Genomic DNA, 18,265 nt, shown 5'->3' with positions numbered 1-18,265 from the left:
AAATTCCTGCGTACGCGCCTGACTTGACTTGATGTTACTTTAACTTAAGTAATACTAAAATGAATAAGTATTAATTGATTTGAGATTAGCTAAAAATCTTTGAACAATCATTAATAAAAACATGACTCAGGTTATTTAATATATAAAAGGGATATGAATTAAAAGTATATATTTAAAACAAAATGATACAAAAACTTTAATCCCATATGCATTATTTTATGATAAATATATAACCATGTAATATTGTATTAGTGTATCATATAATATTAATGATCTATAAATCTTCTTGATAAAAATTTCATTCCCTCAAAAGTATATTAGATGATATTGTTCATACTTTTAAGCGAAATATAGTCTCTGATATAAATATAAGTATAGATTAGGTTAAGGATTATAAAGGCATGATTGTCAAATAAGGCACCAGGTAAAAATTGCATAATATTCATTGTTATATACATGATCCAAACATAAATTATATAATATAAAAGGATTTGATCTAATGTGATGTTTAAAATTTAACTTATTTTATTTTAGCTAACATTATACAAAATTACCCTTTTAACTAATATTATACTAAATTACTTCTTTTTTTTAGATAAGATTATTCATTGTGAACATGTAATCAAACCATTATTTATTTTTATACCGATTAAATTTAAATTTGTAAAAACAATATATTTCCAATCACAGCCTAACCGAAATCTTTTTATTTCCGAGTCACCTCTAAAATAAGAAATAATAATCTCTCATCATGGGTTGGCAGGAGTTTTGCACTCAATCTTCATGACCTAATATACTTGAGAACTCAAAAGCCTACGAGCCGGGCAAATTTAAAAAAATATACCTGACATTGCCTCGCGAAATATTTAACGGAGCAGGCAACTTGTGCAAAAAATATTTCTAAAAAGGTACCATAATCGAAGTCGACAAACAAATAGAATGATTTGATGTATTTATTATTTTATCGAAATTATTATAAAAAATTATATTATGTAGCATATTTTTATGGGAAATAAATGGATACAAAATAGATTAAATTTAAATTAAAATTTTTTTTTTACAAAGTTATATGCATATTGAAAAAAAAACTATAACTTTTATCATGCCAGAAAATGAAAATTATTAAAGCACCGAATATTTGGATAAAAATTTTGATTTCAACATGAAAAATTTTTTAAGTATAAAAAACAAAACTTTTTACAAAAAAGTTATAATTTAAGATAAAATTTAATCTAAGAATATCCAAATTGTGATTTCCATCATACTAATTTTTCAATATAATTTCTTTTTAAATTTAAACATGGTTTAAGCTTGATTAATTACTTTCACTCTTTAAGTCAAAATTAAAAAATTTTCAAGATCAAATCTTTTTTAAAAAATTTGTGATTTTTCTAATAAATAAATTTCCAACATAATTTTTTTGTAATATTTAAGCATGAAGTTTAAGCTTATTTAATTGCTTTCCCTTTTTAAATTATTTATTTGAAAATAATCATTTCAATATCAGTGGTTTTTGCTAAAAAGGTCTCCGCCCATTATTTTAATACAGTCCTTGAAAGCTAGCATTTTAACCTACGTATATTTTAAGATTGGATAAGTTTTGTAAAAAAAAAATTAAAAAATAACGATATATCTTAGGTAATTTAAAAATATTTTTTCCTTTATTCAATTCTTTTTAAAAACAAAATTAAATCATTTTTTATACAAATAATATATTGGCGTATTATGAAGTATAAGTACATTCAATAAAATATAATATTTATATGTAAAAAGCTAGGCTTATAAAGTTTTAAGCCTTTTTTTCTAAGTTTAAAAAAATAGGAAATGAATATATTAATTTTACAAAAGAATTGTAAATTATGTAATTTATAATATGACCCGTGATGACTGAATGAATACTAATAATTAATAAATTTTTTTAGATATGTATAAATTGATCTTGAAACTAGTATAATTAGGCTATGTTCAAAGGCGTTCTTAAAGTGACAATATATTACGATTTAATTCTCCTTTGTAAAAAAATAAACAAGGACAATAGTATCTGGATACCTTATTTTTTAAAAATCAACTTTGGACATAAGGTTAAAAAAACATAGTAGTTACGAATTACTATAAATTTTAAGAGATTAAAAGAAAAAACAAATAAATAAGATGGGTTGTTATAAATCAATTTTCTAAAATGGTAAGATGATTATTTAATATTTAAAAAAAAATACAAGCGATTAAATAAAATTCAAGGACTATTATTGCTTTGAAATAATTAACTATTTTTTTTGTTTAAAAAAATGATTTATCTAATAAAGCGCTCATATAATGTTGATCAAAATTTTATAATGTATTGATATAAGTAATTTAAACGAGATTAATTTGTGAGTAAAACGATTGTGTCATTAGGCCAATATTTTTCTAAACCATCCACCAATCTTTAATATTTTTCAATAATATTCCATAAATTCTTCGGCGTATCTTGATTTAATGATTAGGAGCCGTAGGCACCAGGTCATATTTATAGCTGGTACTCATACGATTATTATTCGATAATTTATAATCAACTAAGTTGTGATCGTGACTATTTGAATTGAAATTCTGATTTTTGTAAGCTTTGCTCTCGTTATGAGACATTAGTTCTTGGACGTATGTGGACGGGAATATTCCTGTATGGTTACCCCAAGGAACAATCCGCTGACCCTTCCACCAGCCATCGTGTTGTTTATTGTATATCTCGAGTATGTCGCCTAGTTTAATTTAAAATATTAAATTATAAATAAAAAGAAGAACAATAGAAATATTGTGCAAAATTGTGTGGTATAACAGTAGTTTTGAAAAAGGTTCACTTTCATCTATGGCATAATCATGTTCAGGGATTGATATTATGAAAAATATTAAAATTTCAAACTATAACAAAAAATTGCAAATAAAATTATTATAAATTGGTTCATTTAATTTAAAACTATAACAAAAATATAAAATTAGGTTCGTTTTAACTATGTATCATTGTAAGGAGGAGGGATTAAAAGAATTGATAGAATCTTCTTAAATATTCATCCGATTAATTAGGCGTTAAAAATTTACCGGGTTTAATTGATAACTCATCCGACTTATTGGCCGTGTATTCGTATTTGACAATGCACACCTTATTACCAGCGTTATTCAAAGGGCGGACAAAATCATCGTGGTTGATTCTTTCCTTGGCCGAGGAATGATCGTGATTGTAAGGCGGAGGATCTATGTAACTGAAGGGCCTGTTGTTCCTGACCGGCACATCTCGATCAAAATTCCCAAGAATATTTCCGCGATAATGATTCCTCAATGGGGGCGATGGTACATTTCGCTTGTTTTCATAGTCATTATACCGACAATTATCAGTATGAACAGATGGGTAGAGCGAAGGAGGTGACTGTTGATCAGTATGAGCAGGCGAAGAGGAGATGTAGGTCAATTTAGCTGGCTGAGATGGAGGAGGGGGTGTGGATTTGTTTGATTTGGGACCTTAAACATCAATAGAGAAAATTTTAATGATTTATAAAAAAAGATAATTTAAAGCAAATTTTTATACTGTGAGTAGCAGCATCGGTTTTGGGAGATTTATTTTGGGCTTTACCGAACAAATTCTTTCCAATCCCGGAAAAAGTCAAGCCACAGCCTTTAAGATTGGTTTTCTCGTCTTTTTCGCGATTTTGGTGACCGTTTTTAGCATTTTGCATAACTTGCGACCCATTTTTATCTGTTTTCGACTGATAGTCCTCCTCTTCAGGCTGGAATGAATTGGGGGAAGTATTATGGGGCAAGTGACTAGGATTATGTTGATTCCTATTCAACGATTCCAGTATAGGTTTTAAACATTTTTCGAATTCGGCTAACCCAACTTCTTCATCCCATGACGGTATTTTGAGAGTAGAATTAGTTATGCCCTATGGTGAAAAAGATTAAACTAAAATCGAATTATTTTAAAATAATTTAAATTTACACTCTTAGTAATATTTGTGAAATACAACAAAATCCAAGTGCTGAGCTCATGGGCAATTGCTAATAAAAACGTGATTTAAAAAAATTAAATGATACAAACGTTTTTGCTATCTTTAAAAGTTTCGATATATTTTCCGCGAGGATCTTCGAGGCATATTTGATTGTTCAATTGAGCCAATACTTTGTTAACCTTGTTATAACTGGCCTGAATGTTAAATTTTAACGAAACCAATTACATATAATAAACGTATTAGTTAAGATAGATTTTATACAATAGAGTGAAATATAATCATTTATTTATAAATTATCTTACTTTGATCATTTACTTTCTCTTCTTTCCATATTATCAGAATATTTTCATTATATTGACAAGTATAAAAAAAACTTGTAAATGGTTGTAAGTGTGATGGCAACTCAAGAACTTTCGACGTATTTCCTTAGCTGATGATTGGGCTATATTAGGATCGGGTGAACGTGCATCGTTGATTTGATGAGAATACATTTTGACTAAAGCATCAACACCTTAATTATAATAAATGCATTATTATTTAAATGGAACTATAAATTTTTAATCAAATCTATATACAAAAGATTTCATCGGCCAAACTATCTTACCCTGGGACCGATCGGTAAACTAAAGGTTGCCGATTTTTTTTGATAAAACGCAAGTTATATTTTCATTTTTATTTTATCAGAGAACACTGATGATTTATTCTGATCACGTGGGGTTTAAATTATTATATCCTGCGCCCAACTCCAGGTATTGACATTAGCTCAAAAATATATCTTTTAATAGAAAATTTAGTATACACACTTAACTTATTACAAAAAAAATAATTCGAGTCCACAAAACATCAACCAAAAACATAAAAATTTACAAAAAGCAATCATTTTTTTTAAAAAATAATTTTGATATTAAATTTAAATCGTGAAATTAGTTTTGATTTCCAAATTACATAATCTATTTAAAAAAATTAGGAATAAATCAGAAATCAATTGCTTGGAATTATTGGCCCAAAGAAATGTTTTTATACCATACGGATAAACAATAAATTTTAATAATATCATCGGTTTTATGCACTTATATCTGTCCTCTTATTAGAAATGTTGTTCCAATCTTCAATGGATCGAATATATAATAGTATATGGTGAAATTGATACAATTCAAAAAAAAATTGAATTTTTTTAAAACTTTCTTTAGCAGCTTTATGCTTTTCCAGGTCATGTCTGAGTATGACTAGATGTCTATCTAAGAGTTGTTTGCGCCTTTCTTTGTTCATAGGATTCGATAGATCTTCAGCCTATTAAAAAATAATTAATATTCAAGTCTGACATAGTTACGAATTTTATTATTTAATAAGTAATAAAAAAAAATTAAATACTAAAATCAAAAGTTTAATATTCTTCATAAACATAAGAGAATGAAATAAAAAATTTTTTTTAAAAAAGGACAACAAATTATTCTGGGAAGTATTTTTTTAAATAAGTGGACAATAATATTAAATACTTTTGGCGGTACAAAAATCCCTTGGTAGATACTTAATTTTTGGCAGGTTATTAAAGATTCTTAATAAATTTTGTAATAAACTTTGAATTTAATAATATTGGCACAAGAGAAATTTCCAATTTCCCCTAGTTTCCCCAATTTTTTGATCCAATAATCACGATTTTTATTATATCTTACTAAAATATTTTTCCCTCGTGGTTAATAAATTATAATTGTGTTTTGCTTTTGAATGTAAACGTTCATTCTCGATAATATAATAGCTTGACTCAAGTAATGTTCACCTGAAGATTTTTTTTTAATTAGCAGTAGTATATTTAAAGTAAAAACATTAATAATTGAGGAGATAATTAGTAGGATTAACGGTTAGAAATATGGGGTAGGGTTGGCGATTAATCCCAGGGAGATATGAATAAGTTTAATTCATTTTTTTGATAACAAATCAAATTTTTAACATAAAATAGATTAAACTGAATCAATGAACCCTGATAACCTTAAAACCGAAACCCAGAACTTATACCTTTTTACAAAATATTCAGGAGAGGAGTCAGAACTAGGTTAGATCTCCGACTTTTGGCGTAATTTCCTGATTTTTTACTCTAGTTTACGCCAAAACACGCCGTCTATTTACGCTATTCTCCCAATTTTTTTATAAAATATAACTTAACCAGAAACTTATGCCTATACTTTTTCCTGATTCAAAAATGGCAAAAGCATAAAATATAAAAGAACAAAACCTCAAAAATAGTGTTAAATATCCTGGATCCTGAAACTAAAGAACACATCTTAGAGGATTTGAAGGAAATTTTTTTATTTTATCTAACTTATTAACTGATGCATCAAATAATGAAAATACTAAAAAACTCCCAATTATGTTGAGCTATTTTGGTAAAGAAAGAGGTGTTTCAAGAACTTCTATAAATATTTTCATCGGACTAGGAGAATTCGAAGGATATTGTCTCTAGGCTTGTACAGAGCCTTGAAAATTGTAATTTCATGCTGATAACGCAAGTGAGAATTTCGAAAAAAGGCAAAGTGTAATGACAGAATTATAGTTTTAAATGAAAATATTATCCACACTGGTTGCCTGTGCTATACAATTCACAATGCGGGAAGAAAGGGGTATGCTTCATTATCAATAGATAGAAATAATTATTATGAAATGTTATGCCGAATTATGCAGATCCACAAATGTTTTTTTTTTAAAATTATGGATTTTCAAGATAATGAGTCCAAACTTCTAGGAATTGTTCCAACAAGTTGGCTATCATTAATCGGCTCATGAATGACTTAATAAAAAATTTTTATTGCTAAATCGTATTTTTTTATCCCAAAAAAATTTCAATTCAATATTAAAATTATTTTTTGATAATAAATTTATTGGCCGAGGCTAATTTGGACCTAGTTATTAATATAGAAACGACCTTAAACAACGTGATTGAAATCTAAAAATTCAATTGAGCGGAGATGTTTTTATTAATAAAAAGTTTCAACTTTAAAAGCCCAACTTTTATGGCTCGTCTGCAAGACAAAATCTTATAAAATGTGATGATCATGATAAGATAGCATCATTTCAAAATGAAGCTAATAAATTCTTTAAAACAATCTTTTTCATATTTAGAAAAAAATATGAATTTACAAATAATAAATAGGAAAATCTAAGTTTTATGAAGTTTGAATTTAATACAAAAGATATCGAATGAGATAAATTATTTCAGGAATTCGTTGCTTTAAATACATTTATAAAGCAAAATAATAATATATCGATTTAAAAGAAATGGTACTTTTTTTTCCAAAGAACATTTGCGCCAAATTTTGAAAAAAATATGTAATTATATTCTCGTTACCACGTTCAAACTGATTCAGAGCGCATATTTAGTTTAATAAAATATTTCTGCAGGAAAGATCGTAATCGGTTATTTATATCAGCTTTAAAAGCGGAATTAATGATCAAACATAATTTAAATTATACTTTTAAAGATTATAAGAAATATATAAAAAAATAAAAATTTAATTATAACATAAAATCTTTTGAAAATAAAAATATGTACTGATTTTTTAAATGATATCTATTAATTTTATATTAAAAATAATATATGATAATATGATCTATCTTCCTTTATTTTATTGTTGCATATTAGATATATTTATTTAAATAAAGAAATAATCACCTTGATAAAAATAAAAATTATTTTTTTATGAAATATGGCTAAATTCTCCTGCTTTTTGTTTAAATGAATTTGGCAACCCTGGTAAAAACTCTTAATTTTTTTCTGGTTTCAGATTCTGCTTCTAAATATTTTAATAATTTTATTAAATACAATTCATATTTTTTCACAAAAATTCATATAAGAATAAATAATGTATAACAAACAAAAAGTTATTATTTTATGTATATACTGATAACCCGTCAAAAATGACGGGGAATAAAATATTTCTCCTTTATTTGAGGATGAATAAATCAGAATTTTACTCTTTATTTGATTATGGATGTCAGAAATCAAATTTTCTTATATTAAGTGTGAATATGAAAATTACCTTTATTTTTATATATTAGTGAAGTATATATTTAGTATCATTATACAAATAATTAGATTATACTTGTACATTTTAAAAATATGTCTATATTACATAATTTCTAATAAAATTGTCTTTAAGTTGCCCAATTAAAAATAATTTCTACATTTGTATTTGGAATTTAAGGTCTAAAATAATTAATCCTGCTAGATGAGGGGTTTGTATACTTTCTCAGAGAATTATATTTATGTTTTAGGTATTAAATTACAAATACAAATGTATAAAAATAAAGACTAAAATATTTTTTATTGTGCACATAAATAAATTTTTTAAGAAAGTATACAAACCCCTCAGCTAGCAGAATTCAAATGCAGAGGGCACTCTTAAAGACAATTTTATTAGAAATTATAAAATATAGTTATATTGAAAATTTACAAATATGATCCATTTATTTGTATAATGAAGGTGTATTAATATTGTTGCGTTATTCCTTTATCTTATTTTTTGTTTTTTGCATTTGAACTTTTATTATTTTGTTAATCTAATTTTATTTTATAAACGGCGTAACCTTACTTTTTTATATATTATTTTACTTTTTTGTATTTCGTTTTATATTCTAATTTATATGTCAGAAAATGTATAAATACCTTAACAAAAGAAAAAGAAATGAGTTAATAAAATATATTTTTACTGACTCGAACCTCGCACCATATAGTCACCACCCATATTCTTTGCATGGTGCCCTTTGGGTGGTGGACTAGAAAAAGATGACTACCTAATCTGCTGAGATGACCATCTAATCTATGACGATTGCTTAATCCATTGAGATGACTCTATTTATATGACTACCTATTGTGACGATTGTTTAATCCATTGAGATGACTCTATTTAGACTACCTATTGTGACGATTGTTTAATCCATTGAGATGACTCTATTTAGACTACCTATTGTGACGATTGTTTAATCCATTGAGATGACTCTATTTATATGACTACCTATTGTGTTGATTGCTTAACCTATGGAGATGACTACCTATTATGACTCTACCTTGTGCTTAACCTATGGAGATGACTACCTATTATGACTCTACCTTGTGCTTAACCTATGGAGATGACTACCTATTATGACTACCTATTATGACTACCTTATCTATTGTGACTACCTAAACTACTGAGATGACCAAGAATCAAACCTTAGTACGTTCTTTCATGCAAAAAGCTTCTTTCTTTATGGTGTCCCGGCTCTGGATGTTGGACTGGAATATAATAGCCAGCACCTAACCTAATGTGACAACCTAGGAAGAACTGATATGGAAGTTGAACGATAGGTTATGAATTCTATTTTGTGAGACCAATGATGGTTACTTATTATTCTAATCCACGTAAGAAGTATTATAAATTAAAATTTTATGCCAGGATAAAGGCATTTATAAATTTTTAAAATTACAAAATGTAAAATCATAATGGATAATATTGATATTTTTTGATTTCTTGAATGATGACCAATTGTTGTAAATTAACATAAACCTAAAGGTGAATTCTTAAATATAATTAAAAATATTAAAAATCCTAAACAAGAAGATAAAACTTAATTTTAAATATGTTAAAATGTAATTTTTAAATCACATGATTGATTCAAATAACCCTTATAAGTAATACTTAATATGATAAAAAGTTTTTGAAATTAAAAGCTTTGAAGACAAAAAGTTATGTAAAAAAACATTCATTTTAGAAAAATATATTTTAAATATATGTGGTGAATTTTCAAAACTATCTTATGAAGAATTTTTTTTTTTTTTGAATTAAAATTAGGGTGTGAAATTTAAATTTTTTTTTTAAGAGAGGGAAATGTGCATAATATTTGCATATTTTAACCTCGGAGTTTGAAAATAAATAAAAATAAATAAAATATTAAAACGCTAGTAATTAAATATTGAAACGCTAAAAAATGTAAAACGTAAAAAATGTAAAACGCTAAAAGTATAAAACGCTATGATTAACTTAACACCTAAAAAATATAATAATCATTATAATTTATCATTCCTTATTCTGGATTAAAATTTTATTCCTTATTACATAAATATCATTCCTTATTACATAAATTATCATTCCTTATTACATATTTTATTGTTCCGAAATTCAAAATTTTATTCGTGCATATTATTCATATATTTGATTTGATCAACTATTCCAAATTACATATTCTGATTTATTCCAAATTCCAATATTCAACTGGAAAAATGATAATTAACAATTGAGTACGATCAAACAAGCTATGATTAATGGAGACAATTATATGGATATCAAGCTTGTGATTAAAAAACAACGTGCAAAATCGATTTATACAAACCAACGATTGGACAAGCCAACGTTATGATGATTTGTGATACAACTTGATTACCAAAATTATAAACCACTTGAACAACAAACTCTCTATGACTTCTCCGATGAAATTATCAGAAGAGGGAGAATGTTGCGTTATTCCTTTATCTTATTTTTTGTTTTTTGCATTTGAACTTTTATTATTTTGTTATAATCTAATTTTATTTTATAAACGGCGTAACCTTACTTTTTTATATATTATTTTACTTTTTTGTATTTCGTTTTATATTCTAATTTATATGTCAGAAAATGTATAAATACCTTAACAAAAGAAAAAGAAATGAGTTAATAAAATATATTTTTACTGACTCGAACCTCGCACCATATCGTCACCAACCTTATTCTTTGCAAATATATACTTCACTAACATATATAATAATAGAACATCTCAAAATTTTCATCAAAATAAAAATAAATTTTTTATTCACACCTCATATAAGATATCCTGACATCCATAATCAAATAAAGGAGAAATGTATTATTCCCCTATATTTGACGGGTTTTAACGTTATTAAAATAGAATACAAATTACTTTTTATATCTAACGACTATAATATAAGAACACTAAAAAAAAATGAAAAATTAGGGTTGCAAAAGTTTCGGTTTAGTCTGGATATCCGACTTGAGACAATAGATCTCCATACAGGACAGCAAAAATGTACTATGACCGAGGTATGAGGCAAAAAATTTCGTCCATTCCGATTATATTTACACTGAAACTCTGTGACTCATTACGAATTAACTACTCGCATTTGAACATAAGAGCTCCCGTTAGTCGACATTGATGTTCACTCCCCAATGTGTGAAAGTGGGAGATAGATTTTGAGCAAAAAGAGAGAAAAAGAAGGAAGAAATAAAAAAAAATAAAAAGATATGAAAGAAGAATTCTAAAAAAATATAATAAGCTTTTATTTAACCACATCGGTCTCCTAATGTCAACATCAGTATTTATAAAAATTTTACCTTTATTATGCCGGGAATATTTTTATAGTATTTTATTTATTCCTTCTTCTAGCAATGTTAAGGGGAATGAAGCAATTAGACATAGCTCATGGTGATGTAGCAATTTCATAATATCTAAGAAACATTGCCTTTATTCGCTGAATAAAAAATCTTTTCGCCTACATTCTTTACTTTTTTATTTGTAATTTATTATCTAGAAAGTTTATTATTTTTAGATGAGAGCTTTGCATACGTTATTATCGAACGCATACTTAGTCGATCGGAAAAAATAAAAAAGTAAAGAGCGATATAATATATTTTATATCGGGAAAATGAAATGAAAATATTAATTTATATAAAATAAAATTAAAGAGTGACGATGCGAAATGATACATGTCTTCCAAAATGACTAAATATATCAGAGACCTACACAGGTATCATTTGCATGACTCGACCCCGATTTTATATTTTCAGGCCCGGTCCGGCTACATTTAACAAAATTAAAATCAGGCCCGTGTCCTGGCTACGATTAAGTGCTGGGCCTGCAGGTCTCTGAAATCTATTAAACAGATATTGCCCTACAAAACCCTCATCTAGTAAGATTAAATTATTATATATATGTGATAATAAATACATTCTTAGATATTATGTATATTAACATCAGTGGCCTGCAATATCAGGCCCAAGCACTTATATTTAAGAATTTTATTTGGGGCAGGCTGGATAAAAAATGAAGCGGCCAGGCCTTGTTAATTTTTTCTTGTATATATATTTGATAATTAAAATATAGTGTTTTTAATTTATTCACTCCCCAAGATTATAAATAGTCTTTTTTTTATTTTGGTTCAAGAACATAAATTTTTGTTTAAAAAAATTGGGCTAGACCAAACTACTCTAGTAAAAAAAATTGAAACTGGCCCGGGCCCAATAAAAATAGCTGGGCTGGGCATTAACTAAATTCAATCTGGCTGGGCCTTAACTAAATTCTCACTGAGCCGTGCCTGAGAATTTTGTCATTTGCCAATATACCGGTCTAAAAGGGTATGTTTTTTACGCCTGTATTAATTTTATTTTGTGTATATATAATATAGTTGATAACCCATTAAGAATGACGGGAATAAAAAAATCATGAACTATTACAGGAAAATTTTTTTTGAGAACATTCAGTGAATTTTCAAAAATTTGGAGATAAATTCCATTAAATAAGGAGATTGAAAGTATTTCTTTTTTGCATTATCTATATAAAAATAGCTGGTAGTAATTGAGGTATCGTTAATAGCCTGGATATCCTGATCAAACGCATGTCGCTGTAAAACATTTAGATTGGCTAACATTATCATTGCGACATCTGCTTCTATTATTGGGTCATATAAATTAGATTGAGTGATAGGGTCAGGAGATGGAAGATTAAAATCGTTGCAATTGAACCCAGGACAATCTACACAGGTTAGAAGTATGGAGGATATTCCTCTTGTAGCAAAGGGTAAGACATTTTTTTGTTGTCCTCTAAGATAGTGTAGTAGAGTATTATAAATATATGTCGTCTTACCTGATCCACCAGGAGGATCTATATAGAAAAATCTGGTAGTAAATGAGGTATCGGCAATAGCCTGGATAACCTGATCAAAAGCATGTCGCTGTAAAGCATTAACTCCCTACATAAAGATTTTATGAAAAATATACGTTCACCATCGCAAAATATGGTAGTAAAAATTTTTTTTTTCTCAACCACAATATGGGAACTTTGCAAATAGTTTAAAATACCTATTTATCAATATCTTTCCATGCCAGAAAATTAACCTTCCTCACTAATCCTAAGTACTTATTATAAATTAGATTTAACAAATAAATTTAAATTATATTTAGCCAATTAAAAAATAAACATTAATCTCATATTACCACCCCAAAATATGCCAGTATAAAATTTTTATCTCAAACAATATTTTAACTCTGGAAATGTCATACAATACCAATTTATCAATATCTACCTATATTTTTAAATATTCTATATCTTAGAATCTCAAATAAATAAATAAAGTTTGCTTGGTTAATAAAGAAAATAATTAAACATCTGTTTAATTACTGTCTCTTATAATCATGTTTGAGCTTACCTCTGGTTACCAGAAAATAATTTTAAAGTCTCAACTGACCTATACTCAATCTGCATTTCACATGTTGATATTAATAACGAAATGATTACAACAGGACATAATAGTATATCTGCCAAAGGCCCCAGCATATAAGAGACAGTAATTAAACAGATGTTTAATTATTTTCTTTATTAACTAAGCAAACTATTTAATTATTTGAGACAACAGGACTATTAGTACATCTGCCAAAGGCCCCAAAATATAGGATACAGTAATTAAAAAGATGTTTAATTTATATATATATTATTACAGAATAAATCACCACCAGGTTGGCACAAGATTTAAATCATGTTTGATCTTACCTATGGTTATCAGAAAAGAATTTTAAAGTCTCAACTAACCCATACTCAATCTGCATTTCACATGTTGATATTAATAACGAAATGACTACAACAGGACATAATAGTATATCTGCCAAAGCCTCCCCCCCCCAGCATATAAGAGACAGTAATTAAACAGATGTAATTATTTTCTTTATTAACCAAGCAAACTTTATTTATTTATTTGAGATTCTAAGATATAGAATATTTAAAAATGTAGGTAGATATTGATAAATTGGTATTGTATGACATTTCCAGAGTTCAAATATTGTTTGAGATAAAAATTTTATACTGGCATATTTTGGGGTGGTAATATGAGATTAATGTTTATTTTTCAATTGGCTAAATATAATTTAAATTTATTTGTTAAATCTAATTTATAATAAGTACTTAGGATTAGTGAGGAAGGTTAATTTTCTGGCATGGGAAGATATTGTTAAATAGATTTTAAACTATTTGCAAAGTTCCCATATTGTGGTTGAGAAAAAAAAAATTTTTACTACCATATTTTGCGATGGTGAACGTATATTTTTCATAAAATCTTTATGTAGGGAGTTAATGCTTTACAGCGACATGCTTTTGATCAGGTTATCCAGGCTATTGCCGATACCTCAATTACTACTAGATTTTTCTATATAGATCCTCCTGGTGGATCAGGTAAGACGACATATATTTATAATACTCTACTCACTATCTTAGAGGACAACAAAAAAATGTCTTACCCTTTGCTACAAGAGGAATATCCTCCATACTTCTAACCTGTGTAGATTTGTCCTGGGTTCAATTGCAACGATTTTAATCTTCCATCTCCTGACCCTATCACTCAATCTAATTTATATGACCCAATAATAGAAGCAGATGTCGCAATGATAATGTTAGCCAATCTAAATGTTTTACAGCGACATGCGTTTGATCAGGATATCCAGGCTATTAACTATACCTCAATTACTACCAGCTATTTTTATATAGATAATGCAAAAAAGAAATACTTTCAATCTCCTTATTTAATGGAATTTATCTCCAAATTTTTGAAAATTCACTGAATGTTCTCAAAAAAAATTTTCCTGTAATAGTTCATGATTTTTTTATTCCCGTCATCTTAATGGGTTATCAACTAGTAATATTATATATACACAAAATAAAATTAATACAGGCGTAAAAAACATACCCTTTTAGACCGGTATATTGACCGAATCGTATTTAACAGGTCAAATGTACATCCCTGCCTTATGATGATACGAAAACGATCATGTTTTGATCATGGAGATTATATATATTAGATTAGTAAAATCTAAAAAAATTTGTTTTATGTAATAGTGCGTACAAATTGAGCGTTTAATGTCTTTGAAAATTATATTATCGTATTTCTTCAATTTCTAAATATTCCATTTTAAGTTATTTATTTTATATAATATAACAAAATAAAGAATGAAAAAAGCAAACCTTTTTGCGGTTTTTTAATATAGTTGCTAAGGCTAATCGGTAATTTTAACAATTTGCACGATGCTATTTGAAATGAATTATCGTTTGCAACACAGGATTTGAAACGCTCATATTATGCGCACTATAAGTGAATTTAAAAAAAATAAAATTTACGTAAAAATCGAACAAGTTCTGTTGAACGAACGAGGTAGCATTGCTGCAATCTGATCGCAATGAATTTATCGACGAGCTCATAGAGGATGAAGAGCTAAGGGAACAGCCGTCATTGGGCGAATCGACCTTAAGAAAATATATTATATTTTAAAGTTATAACTTGTCTAATTTGACGATTTGTAAGAAAATTTTTTTTAGTCAAAGTTTACAAGTGTCCGTTTTATTTATTGTCACAAAATAGAAATTATTTTGGATTTTTTTAAAAAAATTATAAGTAAATAAATACAATAAAACCGTGTACGCTTTAGTTTAAGGACATCAGCCAGTTCTGTAATAATTTCGCAAAGTGCAAGCCCTTGAAATATAATGCTACATGCACTGATATAAATATCATTGATGAGTTATGGTATGATAACTAACTTTAATGAGCCGGTGTCGGTCATTAATGGTCCAGTAAGTTTTAGACAAATGTTAGGCTGCTTAGTAAGATCAGACAGGTAGTTTATTTTTAAAGCATCCTTGCTTATCCACAATCACATGATATACAAATAAAAAAGAGCCATGAAAACGAAATACAATAGAATTAGAGATAAGCAGATCAATGATTAACTATTTACTTGATAACAAAAAGTCTTTAAAATTGTGCAATTTTTAAAAATGATATTATTTTCATATATTTTAATTTTTCTTCATGTATAAAAAAAATTGTAATTTATTTATAATTTTTATTTAACACAATTATCAGGGTGGCCGTAACCAATAATTTAAACATTTAAAAGGAAGGGCCAATTTTTTCCTTCAGAAAATGGTAAAATAAGAAATATTTAGATTTATATCAGAGAGCATCTCAAAATTTTAGGCCGACCATTTAACCAATTTTAAAGATCGAATCCGAGTATAAAAAATCGCTGCACTTTACAAATTGTTTCAAAGGGAAATTGAAAATTTGAGCAGTAAACGAAGTAAATGATTAAGTGATCCAATATGATTTTACAACTGATTAATTGATTTAAAAAAATAAAAACCTTCTGCACGACCTGGATTAAATTATGTCATGTTATAGCCCGCTTAGAGCAGGGTTATGAGCTAGCATGGCTCTAATATAGGGGTCATCGCATGTGAAATATATCAAAAAGATGAGATTTTCGGAAAAAATGAACGAAACTTAGCATGTAAGTTTGTTGTATATATTTGTAGAATCAAAATTTTAGAGCGCTAGCTTAGATCCAAATATAAACTTCAAAGTCAAATCGCGTAGTCATTTCATTAAATATCGTTTAAAATAAAAATACTTATGATAGTCATAAATTTTATAAATTTCCCGGGTAAGCATTGTTGGGAATGAATTTTTTCAAGTGATGATATTTTCGGTATAATCATAAAAATCGATAGTTTTTTATTTTATTTTATTTAAATTTTTATCTTGAAATAAGCTTAGTAAAAAAATTTAGTATATGTGTATGGGGATTTATTCATGTTTAATTTAGCCAAATTTCACAGCTGTTTTACCTGAGCCCTACATTACGCCTATTTTTATCACGATCCGAGATTCTTAAAAAAATATATTTGTCCAACCAATTGACAAAAAGTTTAAAAAAATATGTCTTCATTAACTATTAAATTTTTTTTTATAATATAGTACTGCAAATTTTATGTAAAAATCTAATCTATTTTTCCCAGTGAAATCTCTATGCAGTGATCCATTCTTTAAAAAGGGCCATAAGTCTACTTCAAAAAATATATAAAAGGTAAGCTTATTTAGATTTTAATTGGAACCTTTTTAATTTAAGGTTCTGGATTTTTACCAATATTTGCTCTGACAACTTAGCTGTGCAATAAAAAAACAGAATTTTTTTTTATAAATCTGTGTTATCATTAATCAGATTTTTATGTAGCAGCTGAATGCATTTTTCAGCTACACCCTATGGAAAAGGTCCATGAGGCGGCCTTGGAGGGACGTTTAAAAGATTAGCAGCATGTTCAAGTCTTCATCGCACCAGTTCTGGACACATTTTAACACTAGTTGATTTAAATCATGTTGCAACAAAACATCGCAGTAATTTTTACATATATAACTAACAAACAATACAATTTAGAAGCTAGGTTAAATTATAAAAAAGATTCAATTTGGCTCAACCATTCCAGGAACTAGGAAGATATATTCATATGCAAAAGATTTTAAAATTAACTTTATCTCAAATGCCAATAATGTGCTTTTTATCTATATTAAAGGATTCGTAGCATGTGTTTATGGTGATTTTTGGTAGTTAGCCACCACAGTACTAAAAAGAATGAAATTACTGAGGAGATATATATATTTTTAGATCTCCACCCTTCTCTTATCCCACAATTGAGAAAAATTTATAGTTGATTAATCAAATAATAACGATAGTAGATCCCATAACAGCAACAGGATGTACCTACAAATTATTGTCTCAAGAATTCTATTAATAAACCCAAAATAGAATAAAAGATAGATATTTTTTTATAATAGTTTGTATATATTTTAGAATATTTATCTTAAAATATAGTGCCCTAATAAACATACCCGGATGGGCTGCTTGATTACACATCGCCCCAGGACAACATATTGGTTATACTCAATGGATATTTTTATTTATATAAATAAAATTAAAAAACTCTGATTAAACAGTTTAATATAAAGGTAATAAACATTTCCAGCTAATATCAACATCCAAAAATCCCTTCTCAGCGTACTTAATTTTTCATTTTACCGGAATAAGAAAACACTTGGAAGTTTTTAATTTTTTTGATCTTTTTCAAAGTAGAATTTTAAGGGCTATAAAATGATTATAATTTGTAACACTTAACATAACTAACATGCTAAGTTTCATTCATTTTTGAGATGGTCATCCGAAACATTGGTT

At 27.3% G+C, this 18,265-nt stretch overlaps 1 protein-coding gene across 3 annotated transcripts in view; it reads right to left on the bottom strand.

Moving 5' to 3' along the window:
* Nucleotides 1-1,886: 1,886 nt before the first annotated feature.
* The window catches only part of LOC135928203 (nostrin-like), a 58,123-nt gene continuing 41,744 nt past the window's right edge, over nt 1,887-18,265 (bottom strand). For 2 of the 3 annotated variants that reach the window (XM_065464690.1, XM_065464761.1), the window contains 7 exons: nt 15,378-15,503; nt 5,159-5,267; nt 4,352-4,488; nt 4,067-4,171; nt 3,557-3,911; nt 3,073-3,489; nt 1,889-2,735 (listed from right to left, as the gene is read on the bottom strand). In XM_065464690.1, the coding sequence (XP_065320762.1) occupies nt 2,473-2,735; nt 3,073-3,489; nt 3,557-3,911; nt 4,067-4,171; nt 4,352-4,488; nt 5,159-5,267; nt 15,378-15,503 (1,512 nt within the window). In that variant the 3' untranslated portion in view covers nt 1,889-2,472. Of the gene's footprint in view, nt 2,736-3,072; nt 3,490-3,556; nt 3,912-4,066; nt 4,172-4,351; nt 4,489-5,158; nt 5,268-15,377; nt 15,504-18,265 lie in introns of all 3 variants that reach the window. The other variant, XM_065464622.1, reaches the window with a different exon arrangement.

This window comes from Gordionus sp. m RMFG-2023, chromosome 1 (assembly GCF_954871325.1).
Source record: "Gordionus sp. m RMFG-2023 chromosome 1, tfGorSpeb1-WG-v2, whole genome shotgun sequence".
NCBI lineage: Eukaryota > Metazoa > Nematomorpha > Gordioida > Chordodea > Parachordodidae > Gordionus > Gordionus sp. m RMFG-2023.
The sequence above is the reverse complement of the archived record's forward strand: the minus strand, read 5'-3'. Positions and strand labels throughout refer to the sequence as shown.